General features: G+C 42.4%; 1 protein-coding gene across 2 annotated transcripts; it reads left to right on the forward strand.

The window, feature by feature from the left end:
* The first annotated feature begins 316 nt into the window (after positions 1-316).
* Positions 317-8,279, forward strand: KRT36 (keratin 36). Of its 2 annotated transcripts, none has more exons than XM_089531861.1 (7): positions 317-757; positions 3,333-3,415; positions 3,581-3,737; positions 5,201-5,362; positions 6,017-6,142; positions 6,858-7,078; positions 8,129-8,279. In XM_089531861.1, the coding sequence occupies exons 1-7, from the start codon at positions 317-319 to the stop codon at positions 8,277-8,279; spliced, it is 1,341 nt and encodes a 446-aa protein (XP_089387987.1). The 2 variants fall into 2 exon arrangements, with proteins under 2 accessions (XP_089387987.1, XP_089387988.1); XM_089531862.1 differs by having other exon boundaries at positions 8,147-8,279.
* Positions 8,280-15,613: the final 7,334 nt, after the last annotated feature.

The raw sequence follows: 15,613 nt of genomic DNA on the forward strand, positions 1-15,613 counted from the left end.
ATCACTAGTGATGTGTGCTGACTTATCTGAGCTGCTTTTCTCTCTCTCTCATTCACTCTGATTTTTTTTAACGAGGAAACTTGCTTCTGATGGGCAATTAAAGCAACAGGCCATGCAATGCTCATAGGAAACCTGGCACAAACTTTCCCTAGAGAAACAGCCTATGTAATTTGCCAACACCCAAAATGTTGAGTATAAAATTGCACCAGTGGGGTATGACAGGTCCACTCTTGGGTGACTTGGGCTTTTGAGCTAATCTGTAAATCTGCTAACATAACTAACAAACGCTACCTAGCTTCATTTATTCACTACTATTATGGCTTCTAGGTACTATGCTCAGACCATCACTGCTGGTTCCGTTAAGGGTGGGGGTCTCACTCGGGTAGCTTCTGTCCGTTCTGGTGGCTCATGCAGAGTGCCAAGCCTTGCTTTTGGCACCAGGAGTGCTTCCTCCTCTTCCATGAAGCTGGGATGTGGTAGCTATGGGCCCAGCATTTGCCCACCAAATGCTTCTTTCACCCCGTCTTTTTCTGGAAGCTATGGCTGGCACGATGAAGGAATCCTCAACTGCAATGAAAAAGAGCTGATGCAATCCTTGAATGACCGGCTTGCAAGCTACCTGGAAAGAGTAAGATGCTTGGAGCAGGAAAATGCTCATCTGGAATGCAAGATCAAGGAATGGCATGAAAGTCAAGCCCCCTATGAAAGCACTGATTTTCATTCATATTACAAGATTATTGAGGAACTCAAGCACCAGGTAATGGTCCTTTCATCATTATGCCAATTGATTATCCCTATAATGTATTATATCATGTCTCACATTGCATTCATATTGTTTTACTGTTTATGATTTTTATATTAATTGAAAGACATTTTGAGTGTTGCTTAGAACAATTTTTGAAATAATAGCTCTTAAAAATCAGGGGTTGGAATCCCTTCATATTTACCCATTCATCCTGAGTTGGTTTGCATCTCTTTTTTCTGGAATACCAATATGCTGGCAGCCACAGCATAACTGCCTAGTTAATTTTATTGATGCAGAAGGAGAAGGACTTTTAGTTCATATTTGAAGAATTTACTACATTTGCTAGTCACATATTTGGGAAATAAATGAGTTAAAGTTTTTTAAAATTACAATAAAGAATGTGAAAGCAGCTGATTGTTCCATTCCTGTGCACACACTCTCAGTCTCAGAGGATGGCAATGGCAAACCTTGTCTCAAAAAACTTGCCAAGAAAACCCCATGATAGGGTCTTCACGAGTCAGAAACTATTTGAAGGCACACAACAACAAACAAAAATGCCCATTATCCCAATTGATCCCAATTCTGATCACTGCATCATCTCACTTCCCACCCACCCCCCAAAAAGGAAAAAGACTAATTGTATAAATGTAATGTGTTTATCTTTGCCATATACTTACACTCTCTGCACAAGTTACCTTTTTCTATTCATAATATCAACTGTCATCTCTTCCTTCCAAACCATGCAACACTTTCTAAATTATTTTTAGGCCTGATAACTCTTCATATAGGGAGATCCTTGCTGACCTGGTCTGATTTAGTACTGGACTGGAGCTTAAACAACCTATTGAGCTATATAATCATAGAATCATAGAGTTGGAAGAGACCACATGGGCCATCCAGTCCAACCCCCTGCCATGCAGGAAATCCAAATCAAAGCATCCCCGACAGATGCACTCAGTAGCTCAGCTGGGCATGTTTAGACTCTAGACTTTTAGATTCTGGACTTATTGGCAGGGGAAGTCTCTTTAGAGCTATTGTACATAAGGTCTAAATACCCTAAAGGCACCAGATCCTGTTTGAACTTGGAAGCTAAGCAGGGTTAGCCTTGCTTAGTACTTGGATAGAGACTGCCAATGACTATCAGGTGCTGTGGGCTATATTTCAGAGGAAGGAACTGGCAAACCCACCTCTGAGTATTCCTTGCCTAAAAAAACCCTATGAAATTCATTGGGTCACAGTAAATTAACAAATATCTTGAAGGCACATACTGTACTGTACTGTACAAGTAAGGTAAGTGCTTGACTTAACATATACACTCGACTATAAGTCAACACTTGTATAAGTCGAAGGCAGGTTTTGGGGCCAAAATTATGGATATTGCCATGACCCGTGGATAAGTTGAGAGTAAAACTTGGAGGCTCCTTCAGTGTGTGTATGTGTGCATACAGCAAGAGAGACTCTAATTGAGGCTTTTTGCTTCAGCGTTTCAACTTTGGTTTCAGTCTTCACCCAGATAGTGGCAGCCAGTGGGGATAAGAGAGGGACTCTGTTTGTTTAACAGCAATTAATCACTCATGACTCTTTCTGTTTTGTACAAGAGAGAAATAAACTGCTCCTCCAACTGCATGGGAAAATCTGAAAGAGCTGCTATCACATTACCATACTGACCCTTAAATAAGTCGATCTGGGAATTTGGGGTCAATTTTGGGGCATACATTTTTAGACTTATAGATGAGTATATACCGTATTTCAAGGTGGCGAGGCAGCCCTGCTGTACTATTTAGAAGTTTTCCTGCTCATTTGCCTGAAGGGCATCTTTGGCTTCCTTCCTCAGAGCTTTCCATGAATATATCACTACGTTAACTAGAGGTAGGCAACTACCTGAGGTCCGGAGACTAGATCCAGCCCTCACTGAACCTCAGAACACCACATGCTCCCTGCCACACCATCCCCTGGATTTTTTTTTATTTTATAAACACTTTTTGAAAGATTACTGCAAATGTCCCCTGTAGTCAACAATTTCACTGCATCCACACACACCCAAGGCTATTTTAAGCCTAGAAGGGGCCCTTTTTCAACCAAGAAATAAACCAGATGTCACTTCTAATTTACATCCTGCTTATAAAAGCTAGCTCTAAAGCAACTTGGGTGGGGAACAAAAACATGGAGAAATTGCCTTTAGTACCTCTTATAGTGATTGTGGGGATATATTGAGGGGGGTTTTAAAAAAGGAAATCGAAATTCAAAAAAGGAGAAGTGAGGGGCCTTTGGGGATTGAAAAACAACCTTGGGATCCATATTCAGCCCACAGAGCAGTTTTCTCCTGTCTCATCATTAAATCTACTGAGTGTCCTTTGACAAGTTAAGCAGTATGGTCTGCTAAGACCAAGAGTTATCCCTTAATTTGGAGAATAATTCTTACAGCATCCACAATACTTCCATCAATCTATTCCCAATTGTATGAATCTAACTGCTTTACACCTTTCCAGATGACCCTCTGAAACAATAATGTAGCTCTCTATCACTGTGCTCTCATGCTTTCTCTAAAATATTAAGAAAAATTCACAGTCCAGCTTTATTTGTGTAGATCCTGTGTGCCAAGAATGACAATGCCAGGCTGATTTTGGAAATTGACAACGCTCGCCTAGCTGCTGATGACTTCAGGACCAAGTAAGTTAATCTTATTCAGAGGAAGAACTGCCTCTCGAGAGGGGGCTTCAGTATTAAAAGTCCTCCGCTAACAACCTCCCTTCCTACAGAAGGTGATTTCGTGTTTTAATAAGGAACACAGAGAAATGTTGAGTTTGTTTTGTTTTATCTTTTCCTGTTCAAAAGGTATGAGACTGAAGTGGCTCTTCGCCAGTGTGTTGAGTCAGACATCCATGGACTGCGCAAAATTCTGGATGAAATGACCTTGTGCCGGGCTGACCTGGAAGCTCAGCTTGAATCTCTCAGGGAGGAACACCTTTGTCTCAAGAAGAACCATGAGGAGGTAAGAGAAGTAGCCACCTGTCTTCAGAGAAAGGCAGGATTAATATGTTTTGCTAAATTAATCAGTTAGTTTGTTAATAGAATTATTAGTTGCAACCTTTTTCCAATTGTGCTTTATTGTTAGTTAATTATTAATATGCTATTACAGTGGGCGCTATACGCAGCTTCCAGCATACACTGGGAGCCACACTGGAAAGGCTTCTCTTGTGCCCCCCAAAAAACAATGGGGCACGCTGGGTGCGCACCGCAGGAACAAGCCTCATTGTTTCTAATGGGGCTTGACTTTACACGGTATTTCCCTTATGTGGTGGGGTCTGGAACAGATCCCTGTGTAAGGGAAGAGCCAACTGTATTATGCTATTGATTAATTAACAGTAAAGCATAATGGGAAATAAGTTTGCAACTGAAACATCTTATGTGAGGACAGGGTTGTCCCATGTTCTGGGGGCACTCTCCTTCATAATGATGTTGAATATCCTCTGATTATACCACTGTAATAACAACAGTTTACCAAACCTGAACCATAAGGGCATTTGGAGAGATACTCTCAGGTGCTCGATGTTTATGAAACTCCATTTGACCTAGGCTCAAAGTAGACATGAGATAACATCAAATATATGCTTAACATGAACTCAGAAGTGGAGTTCCCTCAAGGCAATGTGATTTTCTTCATCTGCATTTTTGTGGTTTGTTTTGTGGATAGTCATTGGAAGGGAAACACAGGCATGATTTTCAGGTCTTGTTGTTGAATTATGTAATGTGTTGGTTACAAGGAATACACATTTCCCCCTATGGAGTTTATCACACGGGCAGGATCCCGTGCAAAAACAGGATTTAAACTAGAAAAAACCTGCAAAGGCAGATTGATTTTCAGACATCTGATATTAAACAGGACAGAAAGTGGAAAACCCCCACAAAAGTGGGTTGTTTTTCAGATGACATCAAGGTTAATAAGCATTAACACAATATTAACCCAGACAGAAAGGTGACAAAAAGCACTGCTTTTCACTTTCAGAAAATCTCATGGGTTTTTTCTGGGTTTTAAATCTCTTTTCTGCATGGGATTTGTGTACTTCCGTGTGGTAAACTTGTATGTCTGGTTTTAACAAAACTGGGACCCTTTTTCAAAATAGTATAATAAGTTACAAGGAGAGCTGCACTGGATGCTGCCATGATGCTCCCAGTCTGAATTTATCATTTCAACTTAATCACATCAATACAGGAAAACCAGCAGGACCAAGGTGGTTGTTGGAGAAAAGCAACTGTGACCTTTTGGACTACTTCCCAAAATTTGCTTCCAGCACAGTCAGTTTTGGAGTAGCTTCTATACTGCCATGGCTCAAATCAAGCCCTGTGTTATGGGGATCTGTACTCAGCCCTTAGGAGAGAGATCTATGTCTAACTGAAACCAAACCATATTCACTACATAATGGGTGATGTGATGCAGGTTTTTCCTTCCTGCAGGAAGCTAATGCCCTGCGTTCAAAACTTGGGGCCAGAGTTAATGTGGAGGTGGATGCTGCGCCATCATGTGACCTGAACAAGATGCTGGATGAAATAAGGAATCAGTATGAATGCCTGGCTGAAAAAAACCGCAGGGATGTTGAGACTTGGTTCTCTTCCAAGGTGGGATTTTTCATTTCTCTTCCGTTCTATTTCCTTATTCTTTTAAAATTATATTTATATTCTATGTTTCCTCCAATGAACTCAAAGGAGCATGTGTGCCTCCTCACAAAAGCCCTGTGAAGTAGGACAGACTGAGAGTGACTGGCCCAAGGTTTCCCAAGAATTTGGCAAGTTTGGCAAGGACAATTGCAATTAATACTTTGTCAGTCCACCGTCCTGCCTCTTTTTCAGTTGCTTTTAAAATGTTCTGGTTTGTCTCTCACACTTTAATTTTGTCTTCAACTTACTTCAATTGCTGCAGACTGAGTTCAAATGCAACAGTAGGATGAACTCAATTAACGCAATGGAGAAAGAGGAGAAGGTGCAGAACCTTGCTCTTTTGTGTAGACCCAGACAGAAAAAACAAATGGCTGCAGCCATTCCTAGCTGGTGCTTTCTTCCTTATTAAGTTTTGCCAATTTGACCACTCACTTGCTGATGTTATTTGGCCCAGTTTTCATCTGAAAAATGCTGCAGGGTATGGTACAACCTGGGCCTTCCAAGTCCCAGTCCAACACCATGACTACTACACACTGGCTCTTTCTTGAAAGGAGTTCTCTAAGCAGATGTTGGAGGAAAGCAATGTTTTTTGGGTTTTTTTGGTTTTGAATTTAGATGGAAGAGTTGAACCAGCAGGTGGCCTCCAGTGGTGAAGAGTTGCAGAGTTGCCAGTCGGAAATAATTGAGCTGAGACACACCATCCAAACTCTTGAGATTGATCTGGATGCCCAACAGAATATGGTAGGTCAACAGAGTAATTTGTAGGTGCAGATATGGGTATAAAGAGAATTTGTCTTTTTTTTTTCCCTCCAAAGAGTGTCTTGACACACTGAAACACTGTATAAAAACAATTAATAATGTTCCACATCAGCTACATAGTTACATATGTACATAATAATGGCCTATACACATAGGCAAGATAACATAGACCAACCCCATGGTATCCTGCCCATAGTTCCCACCCATTTCTGCTCCCTGCCTGGTATGGTGACAAATGGGTTTCACAAGCATGCCCAAAGCTACACGATGCCTGCAAACTGCTTTAGTCTACTCCATAGCAACATATGATAAGAATTAAGAATTGTTTTATAGGATTAAACAAGATACACCTATTCCAGTTCTGTGTATCCAAAAAAAAAAAAACCTTTTAACCTTTAGCTTGTAGTCTGGTGAGGCACTAGAGATTTCTGGTTGAGAATTCTAAATGTCCCTCCCCAAATTACAGCTCCCAGGATTCCATAGAATGGAACCATGGGACTTAAGGTGGAATAATACTGCTATAATTGTGTAGCGTGAATGGGCCTCTGCCTGAAAGTTATAAGAGTGAAGTTCTCAATGAATTGAATTCCAGCTATTTCACTTTGAGGCACTATGGGGTTTTTTTCCTCTTCTGTGACACACTGACATTTCGCTCCCATTCTGGAAACTGTTCAGTTCTCTTTTCTTTCCCTCTCAGAAAAATGCTCTTGAATGCACCCTGCATGAAACTGAAGCGCGCTACAGCACCCAACTAGCGCAGCTCCAGGGTGTGATCAGCACCATAGAAGGTCAATTGGGTGACCTCCGGTGTGATATGGAACGGCAAAGCCATGAGTACAAGATTCTCCTGGATCTCAAGACTCGCCTGGAAGCAGAGATTTCAACATATCGGCGTCTGTTGGAGGGAGAAGACCACAAGTACGTATAGCTAAAGTGTAAAGGACACAGAGTTGAGCTTACAGGTTGTGAACATTTGCTGAATTCTCACTGAGGGGCAGAGCTTAGAAAAATTCCTTCTTTGGATTATGATTCCTAGAAATTGCAAGCCATCATGGCCAGCACCAAAAGCAAGAGCTGCTTGCTGCCATGTCAGTGGAGTGGTGTATCACTGTTGGATTTTAGCCTGAACTACTGTGCTGAACCTTAACCATAAAATATGTTGGCCTCCTTTCTTTAAATATCAGACTAAAACCTGGATTAATCAATCCACTGATGTGGAAGCCAGCAGCCACCATTGATCAGTGGCTGTTCTGGCTAGAGGATTCTGGGAGCTGTAGTCCAAAATAAGGATTTTTCTCAGCAGAGTCAGAAGGCATGCAGTAGGGAGGGAAAGAGTATAGCAGAGGGGACAGTTGGTGCAGAAATTGCCATAGAAAACACATTTTCTGTAGATAAAATATTACAAAGTGCATTTCTTTGACCAAAATAAGTGAATAGAAAACAATACAGGGTTGTTGTTGTTTTTTACATGTAGAAAAGTGCTGAAATTACCTCTTATTGCCTATGAAATTGAAATGTATGTAGATTTACATCTCTAGCACACAGGTCCCTTGGTCAGAATGTTCATTACCATGGTGAGAGATATGATGTTGCTATTCAAATTACAGTACTTTTTGAATGTATGTCTATATACATACATATAAGCCAAAATATGGTTTCTGGCTTGCCAGGGTCACCTGGCCAAAGTCTTGGGGCCTGTTTGTATGTCATGATTTATGATAGCCTTTCTCAGTAGCCTCATAAAATGGTAAATAAAATGTTATGCAGCAGAGAGACATCTCAAGATGGCTCCTGTCTTAGTCACCAGTTTGTACATTGCACATTTGCCACTGTTCTGAAAAACAAGAAAGTCATCTTCAAGAGAGGAAGCAAGAACCAACTTTGGCAGACTAATCCACGTTAAAAACATATTTCACTGTGTTTCTTTTCCTCTTGGCCACTAATCACCCACATCTTCTTTACTTTCAGGTTTTCCAGAGGTCCAAGTATGCCAGAGTGTCCCCCACCAGTCCCTGCTCCTGCTCCTCACATCACTAAAAAAATCCGTACTATTACAGAGGAGATTAAGGATGGGAAGGTTATATCTTCTCGAGAACAAGTCCAACACGTAGCGCTCTAGAACAGCAAGATATCCATATGAAACTGATCCAGCATGGCATAAAGAAGAACTCCGCATTCAATCACGCAGTGGCAAATATAAATGGAGCTTGGCTGCTAATATTCTCTTTCCTTCTGATTGATTTAATTCTTCCATACTTTGATACATAAATACTAACCTTTTCAAATAAAACAGCGTGGCTTCCTTTCAGTAGTTATTCTTAGCCTCTGGGATGAAATGTCAGCATCCTGAATAAATGCTTGGCTTGGTTTTCCTTCTACTGCATGGAGCATTGAATTTTGCTGTGGTTCATTTCATCATTTCTAACTTCAAAATCCCCTGCCACTGGTGTTTTGTTCTGTTTTTTAACTCAGCCATTGTGATAGTGGTTTGTATGTTGGACAACAACTCCAGGAGACCAGGGTCTGAATTCCCACTCAACCATAGAAACCCACTGGGTGAATTTGGACTAGTCATACTCTCTCAGCTTTAGAAGAAAGCAGTGGCAAACCTTCTCTGAACAAATATTCCCAAGAAAACCCTCAGATAGGGATGCCATAAATCAACATTGATGTGAAGACACATAAAAACAACCACCAGCAACAGGAGCATTCTTGCAAACTACAGCACCAAATTAAAGGTGGGCCAAATCTTTCAACCTAGATGTGGCCATTGGGGAAAGGGGGAGAGAAATGGTGGGAGAAATTCCCAAATGTTAGCAGTGATGTTCCAATAGATCTTAGCTCCCATCTCAGGAGAAAGGTGGAGTATAAATATAGTCAAACAATTTTCAGCAAGCGTTGAGGTAGGCTTACTTTGTTCTTACCTTTCCACCACTTTCAGTTTGTTAAAAAGGCACATGAAGACTACATGTCATGATGGCTCTTTCCAGCATAGAGATATATTTCCTGAGGGTTCAGATGAACAAATGGCTACAAGGTCTTACATGGATTTCTGGCCCAGCCACAGGCAGTGGGAAGTCATGGCTTCCATGAAAGTGAGGTGGTGAATATGCCTAGATTTTAGTCTGAACTTTAATAAATAATAAATAAAATAATTTTTTTAGTTGTATACCGCTATTCCAATATAGATCACAGCGGTTTCCAACATTCAAAGTTAGGGAGTTATTCCTCAAATAGCACCTGGAATAAAACTCAGAATGGGTTCACTGTCTCATTGGCATGAAACCTTCCAGTTGCCACCTACCATAAAATTGGCTGGAATGGTGGCTGTAATCAAGCATGTTGCAAACAGAGGAAAAAGTGGGGGAATCTTCAGTCACCCTGGGTAGCACTATTAAACTATCTCCTCCCTTGGCAATGCTTATAACTTCACTGCCTCTCCCCCAGAACAGCAGTTAAACCATCCAGAGCTTGGAAAGTTACTTTTAAGATGAATGAATATAATGACATGCTGAAATTCATTAGTTTTGAAAGCTACTTTGGAAGCTCAGCCTATGCAGTATTAAGGTTTTCACAAAATGGAAAATACTGCCTAGCTGGGCACCAAATGGACTACCTTGCATGGATGCCTTATGATGGTGGCACACACTTCTTATTTCTTCAATGGGTGTAATCAACTACTTACCAGGGATTAGATAAAGATGAAGGCCACAATCCTGTATGAAACACGTACCTTCAATGTTGTAGCTGTGTTTTGTCTCCCAATCCAACCACTGAAAACCTATCTTAAAAGCCAGGCAGTTGTGGCGCTGGCATACCCAGACCTTTCCTGCCAGTCAGCTACAGTGTGATAAGCGAAAGTAGGGACCCCTGCAGAGTCTTGTTGCCATTCTCCATTGCACAATGCTCACTTTTGGGAAGGAGCTGGGCATGTCATCCTTCAGCACCCCTGCAAACCAGCACCACAGAACCCCTTTGTTCAGTAAACATGGCAATGGTGCCACAATCATAAATGTGAAAATGAAACAGTTATAAGGTTGTAAATCTATTTTGTGACATAATTGTCTAACAGGGTGCCAAGGGTGCTATTCACAGGATTTTCTCATTCATTAAAAGTTGCAGCAGAAGCATGGATACAGGATAGCTATTGTCCAGCCCTGGGGCTGTGCAGTTCCTGCAATGCAGTAGGATCCTGCCATTAAAGTAAACATCGTGCTTGTATCCTGCTATTAAAGAGCAGTGCGATAATCTCCATTGTCAGTTTCTTTCACACCAACAGTTATAGCACTTGGTTACCACTTTAACTGTCATGGCTTCATCTATTGGAATCTTGAGATTTGTAGGTTTTTTTGGTGGGGGGGGGGGTATTTAGATGTCTCCGCCAGAGGGGCCTAGTGCCTCACCAAACTACCAGTCCCAGGATTATGTAGGATGCAGCCATGGCAGTTAAAGTGGAATCACAATGTTATAACTGTGTTGTGTGAAAAGACCCCTAGAAAGCCAATTGCAAATCTTCCACAATCATAGCTTGAGGAAGGAATGTTATTTGCAATATTACAGTTTCAGGCTTTAAACCTGCATACACTCTCCTGAGAGTAAGACTGATGATGATTGTAAAGAAGTCAAGCAAAATCCCTGTATAACTATTGGTCCTCAGACTCCTGACTCGCAGGTGACCACTGAATAGGGAAAACCAAGTCTGAACCTGTTCTGGCATGTTTCCCACAGTGTTACACAGAACAACTGCTACCTTAAGCGCTTCTCTTCATCATCTGTTTTTGCCTTCCCAGCCCACCTCCAGATTTGTAACAACATGTGAGATGATAACAAGGAAAGAAATGCATTTCAGCCCATGCACATGTCTTTTTTTCCTCAGTGTTAAATAATTAAATCTGAGCATATGCTTGCAATATAGATTTAGTCCAGCCCAGTGCATGGGACATTTGATGAGATTGGAAAACAAGTTACATTTTGAACTACAGCTTCAGGATTCTGCAAGCTGTAATTCAAAAATGGAGGTGTGATTAAGAGCAGTACTTGGAAAACCTAATTTTTTTCCAAGTGCTGCTCAAAATTACATCTTCATTTTAAAATCAAATGTTGCATTTTCCTAATGCACATCTCCAACAGATGGCCTGTCATTCAAAATTGCCATTTAGCTATTTCAGTGGGGGGGGGGGGGAATAGAAGAGAAAATAATTAATATTTTATTGTTTACAACAGTTTTTCCCAACCCATAATTCTCCAAGTACGTTGGACTACACTGCTCATCGCAGACAGCATTCATATGGGCTGGTGATAATGGGGGCTGTAGTCCAGCACATTTAAAAGTTGCTGGGTTAGGAAAAACTGTATTGCAGGTTCTCTTTCTAACTGTAAAGCATACTTGCACTGCATACTAAAGTGCTGAGTTTTGTTGAGTATTGATTTCCATTCTGATGCTTCTTCTCGACCTTACTTGATCTTACTTAATCCTGAGTTCCTAAGAAGCAGTTCAATCAAATTTCACTTTCATGTTGTCATTTCCAATTTTACTTTAATCTCATTACCTACCTCTACACTGCTATACATGATCTGCATCTTTTATTAGAGACTTGCTGAGTCTGGACTTCTATTTTTGGGAGGATTGGTAAATATATTTATTTCTGTAGCAAGCTGTTACAGAATGAGGGGGGCACATCTACATGAGCCATTACTACTGGTTTCCTTCCACCCTCATATCACACTGCCCACATGATGCAGAGCCAAAATCCCAGTTTCTACTGTGTACTATCTTCACGAGGGAAGGCCAGTTCCACATCAAATCCAGGCAATCCCTCCCTTAAAGCGGCTTTGGAAAACGCACCACTTAATCCAGAATTTCCAGGAAAATCCAGAGCACTCAGGAGGGATGCCACGCAGCTGTTTATATGCATATCCTGCTGTGCTGCCAAGCACTGGTGCCACTGCAGGGATGTAGCCAAGGGGGTGTCTGTGGGGTCCAGACCCCCCTTCCTTTAGATTCAATGAATGGTGTGTGCTGCTGTGCCACCGTGCCCAAACCCCATTATAATGGTGGCACTTAGTCTGAACACCTCCTTCGTAAAATCCTGGCTACGTTCCTGGCCACTGGTATGAGGGGGCCCTCTGAGGTCAAAATGAGGCACCCAGCCATCAGATCAATACTGGAAACCTTGTTTCTGACCTTAGAAAGAGCAACATATGACAGTGGTGGCGGCACCAGACAGCACAGCAAGAACATGTGTGTAGACAGTTTCCCAGCATCACTCAGGAGTGTCCAGGTAACAGGAGGAATTCAAGGCAGCTTAAGGCCAGAATACTCTGGGAGTAGCCTGGAGTATTATAGACAGTGTATAGTCATCCAGAAAATCTGGTGTCATCTTAATTGATGATAAAGGGCACCAGATTTTCTTTCCAAAATGAAACAACTGTTCTACCTGCTTTATGACCTAAAGTTTATAATCTACTTAAATAATAACGGAGTTGGTGGGGATAATAGATTACTTTACTTGTAACATTATTTGCTGTTGTGTGCCTCCAAGTCGTTTCTGACTTATAAAGACTCATATCATGGGGTTTTCTTGGCAATACATTTCTTCAGAGCGTGCTTGCCTTTGTCATCCTTTGAGGCTGAGAGACTATGGTGGGTTACAGACCGCCTGTTTGGGGCAGCCTCCACCCGCCCCTTTCCCGGTGTATCGGGGCCTCAGCTGCCAGACCGGCAGCCTCCGAGGCCCCGATCCGCCAATTTGCAGGCTGCGGGGAAGCGGCAAAAGGCCGCTTCCCCGCAGCCTGGAAAGGGGTGTCCTTGGGGCTTCAAGCCCCAAGGACACCCGGCAACGGCAGGGAGGAGGAGAAAGGGGCCGCTTGGCCCCTTTCTCCCTTGCGTTGCTGGGCGCAGCTGTCTGAAGGCTGCACCCAGCGACGCAAAGCAGGAAGGAGCTCTGAAACAGAGCTCCTTCCAGGGTCGTGCAAAGGGTGCCATAGGCACCCTGGCACGGCCCCAATACGTCACAACCGCGCTGCCTCATTTGGAGGCAGCGCGGTCGTGACGTATTGATGGCGGCGGCCATGTGGAACGGCCGCCGCCATTTTGTGCGCACAGAGTGCGTACTAGGGTTAGGGGAGTGCGGAAGCACTGCCCCTTCCTAACCCTAGTACGCGCTCCGCGTGTACTATATGGCCCGTTTGTAATGGGCCACAGACATGCCCAAGGTCACCTAGTGGGTTTCTGTGGCTGAGCCAGGATTAGAACCCTGATGTCCAGAGTTGTAGTCCAATACACAAACCACTACACTTCTCTAGTTGAAAAGCACTTCCTATATTCAATGGAGATTTGTTACCATCACATCTCAAAGTCTGACATAATTTGCAGTCTTTTTGGTAGCTGTGGGATAGAACCACCACCCTGACATTTTTGACCCAGAAAAAGCAGAGGGGTCAAAAATGAGTCGGTAAAGAGAGGAAAAAAGTAGTAAATGTTTGGAAACAGAGTACTTTGTCCAGAAACTATTCACAGAATCTGTTCTGCTGTATGCTGATGCCCAACAAGCGAAGGAAATGGAGGCACCTAATCATTATGCATCCACCAATGAAATTACCTTTCTGCTATTGTGGAACTGCATGATCTCATGAGGCAAGAGCCTATGCTGATGGCAGCACTGCTCTTGGTAGGGTCCCCCATGTCAGACGCGCATTTGTTTAGAATCCAGACTAAATGTGCCAAACTGCTAGTGGGCAGCAGAAGTAGTGGGGGGTGACACAGGCAGAGGATCTGGCACCATAGTTAACATTTGCTACTACTGTACAGAAGAAGGCATAGTAAACCTCTTTTGAATGTCTTTTACCACAAAAACCCTATAATGAGACAATCCAAAGTGGAACAAGAGATAGTACCAGACCTTAAAACTCCCAGGTCAGATGGCACTCAACAAGTTACTGGGGTAGAGCAGAAGTCAACTATGAGTAGCGCTGTGGCTAATGATATAACTGGACCCAAGCCAAAAGGACATTCAACTTTTGATGTGCTCAGGGGTGAAAGAAAAGTCCAAAGCTGCACAACATATATTATAGGAACATGGAATGTGTGAAGCATGAATCAGGGGAAGCTAGATGTTGTAAATAAGGATGAAGAAATGAACCTTATGAACTTTGGAATATCTGGAATGAGCAAGCTAAAGTGGACAGGAATGGTAATTTTGGGTAATTCTCAGTTTCATTTAGGAAATGAAAATCTGTATATTAATGGCACTACACCCCAAAACGGCAGATGACCTCTCCCAGCAGTTTCATGAATACTTTAAATAACACAGGGGACACAATAGAGCCCTGAGGGTTTGAACTGTTGAGTCCCACAGCACCTTCATTTCCCATTTCCAAAGGTCAGTCAGAGCTTTAACAGAATCACTTGCAAAGGAAAATTTTCAAGAATCATCAGGAATTCATTCAAATCCATCAGCCTCCTGGAACAGACTATCCTAATCATACCCCTGAAGAGGTTATGTGTCCCAGTGCATCTAAATCTGACGAGTTAATGATCTGCCCTTGAAGCCGGAATTGTAGAAGTTCCTCCACACCAAGATCATCACCACCACACCCAGCACAGAAAACAAGGTCCAGAGTGTGCCCAGCACTATGGGACAGACCTGTGGCTATCATGGAGGCCATGAAATTCTGAGCCATTCCCAACAGCTGTTGGCCTAGTCCTGAGAGAAAGTTAACTGGGGCAAAAGCATCCTGCACAGAAAGGGCAGAGACAGGCAAGGAGCAACTGAAGATATTGTTTGTAGCTCAGAAGTTTCTAAACTACAACTCCCAGAAGGAAGGCCACAGGGACAGGATTAACCGTCATCAGAAGTATCGATGGAGCAAAACACTAAGAGAAAGACAGGTCCTTTCCTCAAACATGGCAATCAGATACATCCTAAGTGCAAATCAAAAACCAACACAAAATCTTTCCAAAGTAGTAAGAGGGGGAATATGCCCATTTTATCCCCATGATGCCCAAGGAAAATTTTTGATTCAAGTGAACCATAACCTGAACTAGAAGTTGGAAGAGGGTTTTGGAGGGGGGCAGGAAATATAGCTTCCAGCCCCTATCTAGTACAGAGGATTCTGGAAGAAACTTTCCCAACTATGGCCTGAATAATCAGATATTTCTTTCTTTCTTTCTCCTTTTCTTTTTTATAAGTTTAATTGAAACTGGAGCACTTAGGAAAAGTTCAGTCCCCTGGATCCAACCTCCTTCACACATTGGAAACAAACACAAGAAATATAACTTGTTGGCCTCTCTCATATTTTGGATGGTCAAGGTAGTGCAAGGAGAGGGAGAGAGGGAGGGGGCAATCCCACTGGGAAGCATCAAGCTCATAATGTTGCTCAAATGACCCACACCCTGTTATTGAAGCCTGGTGTTTGAAGATGACATGTTCCTTTGATGTTGTCCCATAAAAC

Source organism: Sceloporus occidentalis, unplaced genomic scaffold, assembly GCF_023333645.1.
Source record: "Sceloporus occidentalis isolate IW3139 unplaced genomic scaffold, rSceOcc1.0.p SCAF_7, whole genome shotgun sequence".
NCBI classification, from domain to species: Eukaryota; Metazoa; Chordata; class Lepidosauria; order Squamata; family Phrynosomatidae; genus Sceloporus; species Sceloporus occidentalis.

Excerpts from the sequence above, each read along its gene's own strand:
- KRT36 (XM_089531861.1), top strand. The coding sequence starts at position 317 with ATGGCTTCTAGGTACTATGCTCAGACCATCACTGCTGGTTCCGTTAAG. Across the intron at positions 5,363-6,016 it reads AGACTTGGTTCTCTTCCAAG|ATGGAAGAGTTGAACCAGCA; the intron begins GTGGGATTTTTC and ends TTTTGAATTTAG. Across the intron at positions 7,079-8,128 it reads TTGGAGGGAGAAGACCACAA|GTTTTCCAGAGGTCCAAGTA; the intron begins GTACGTATAGCT and ends CTTTACTTTCAG.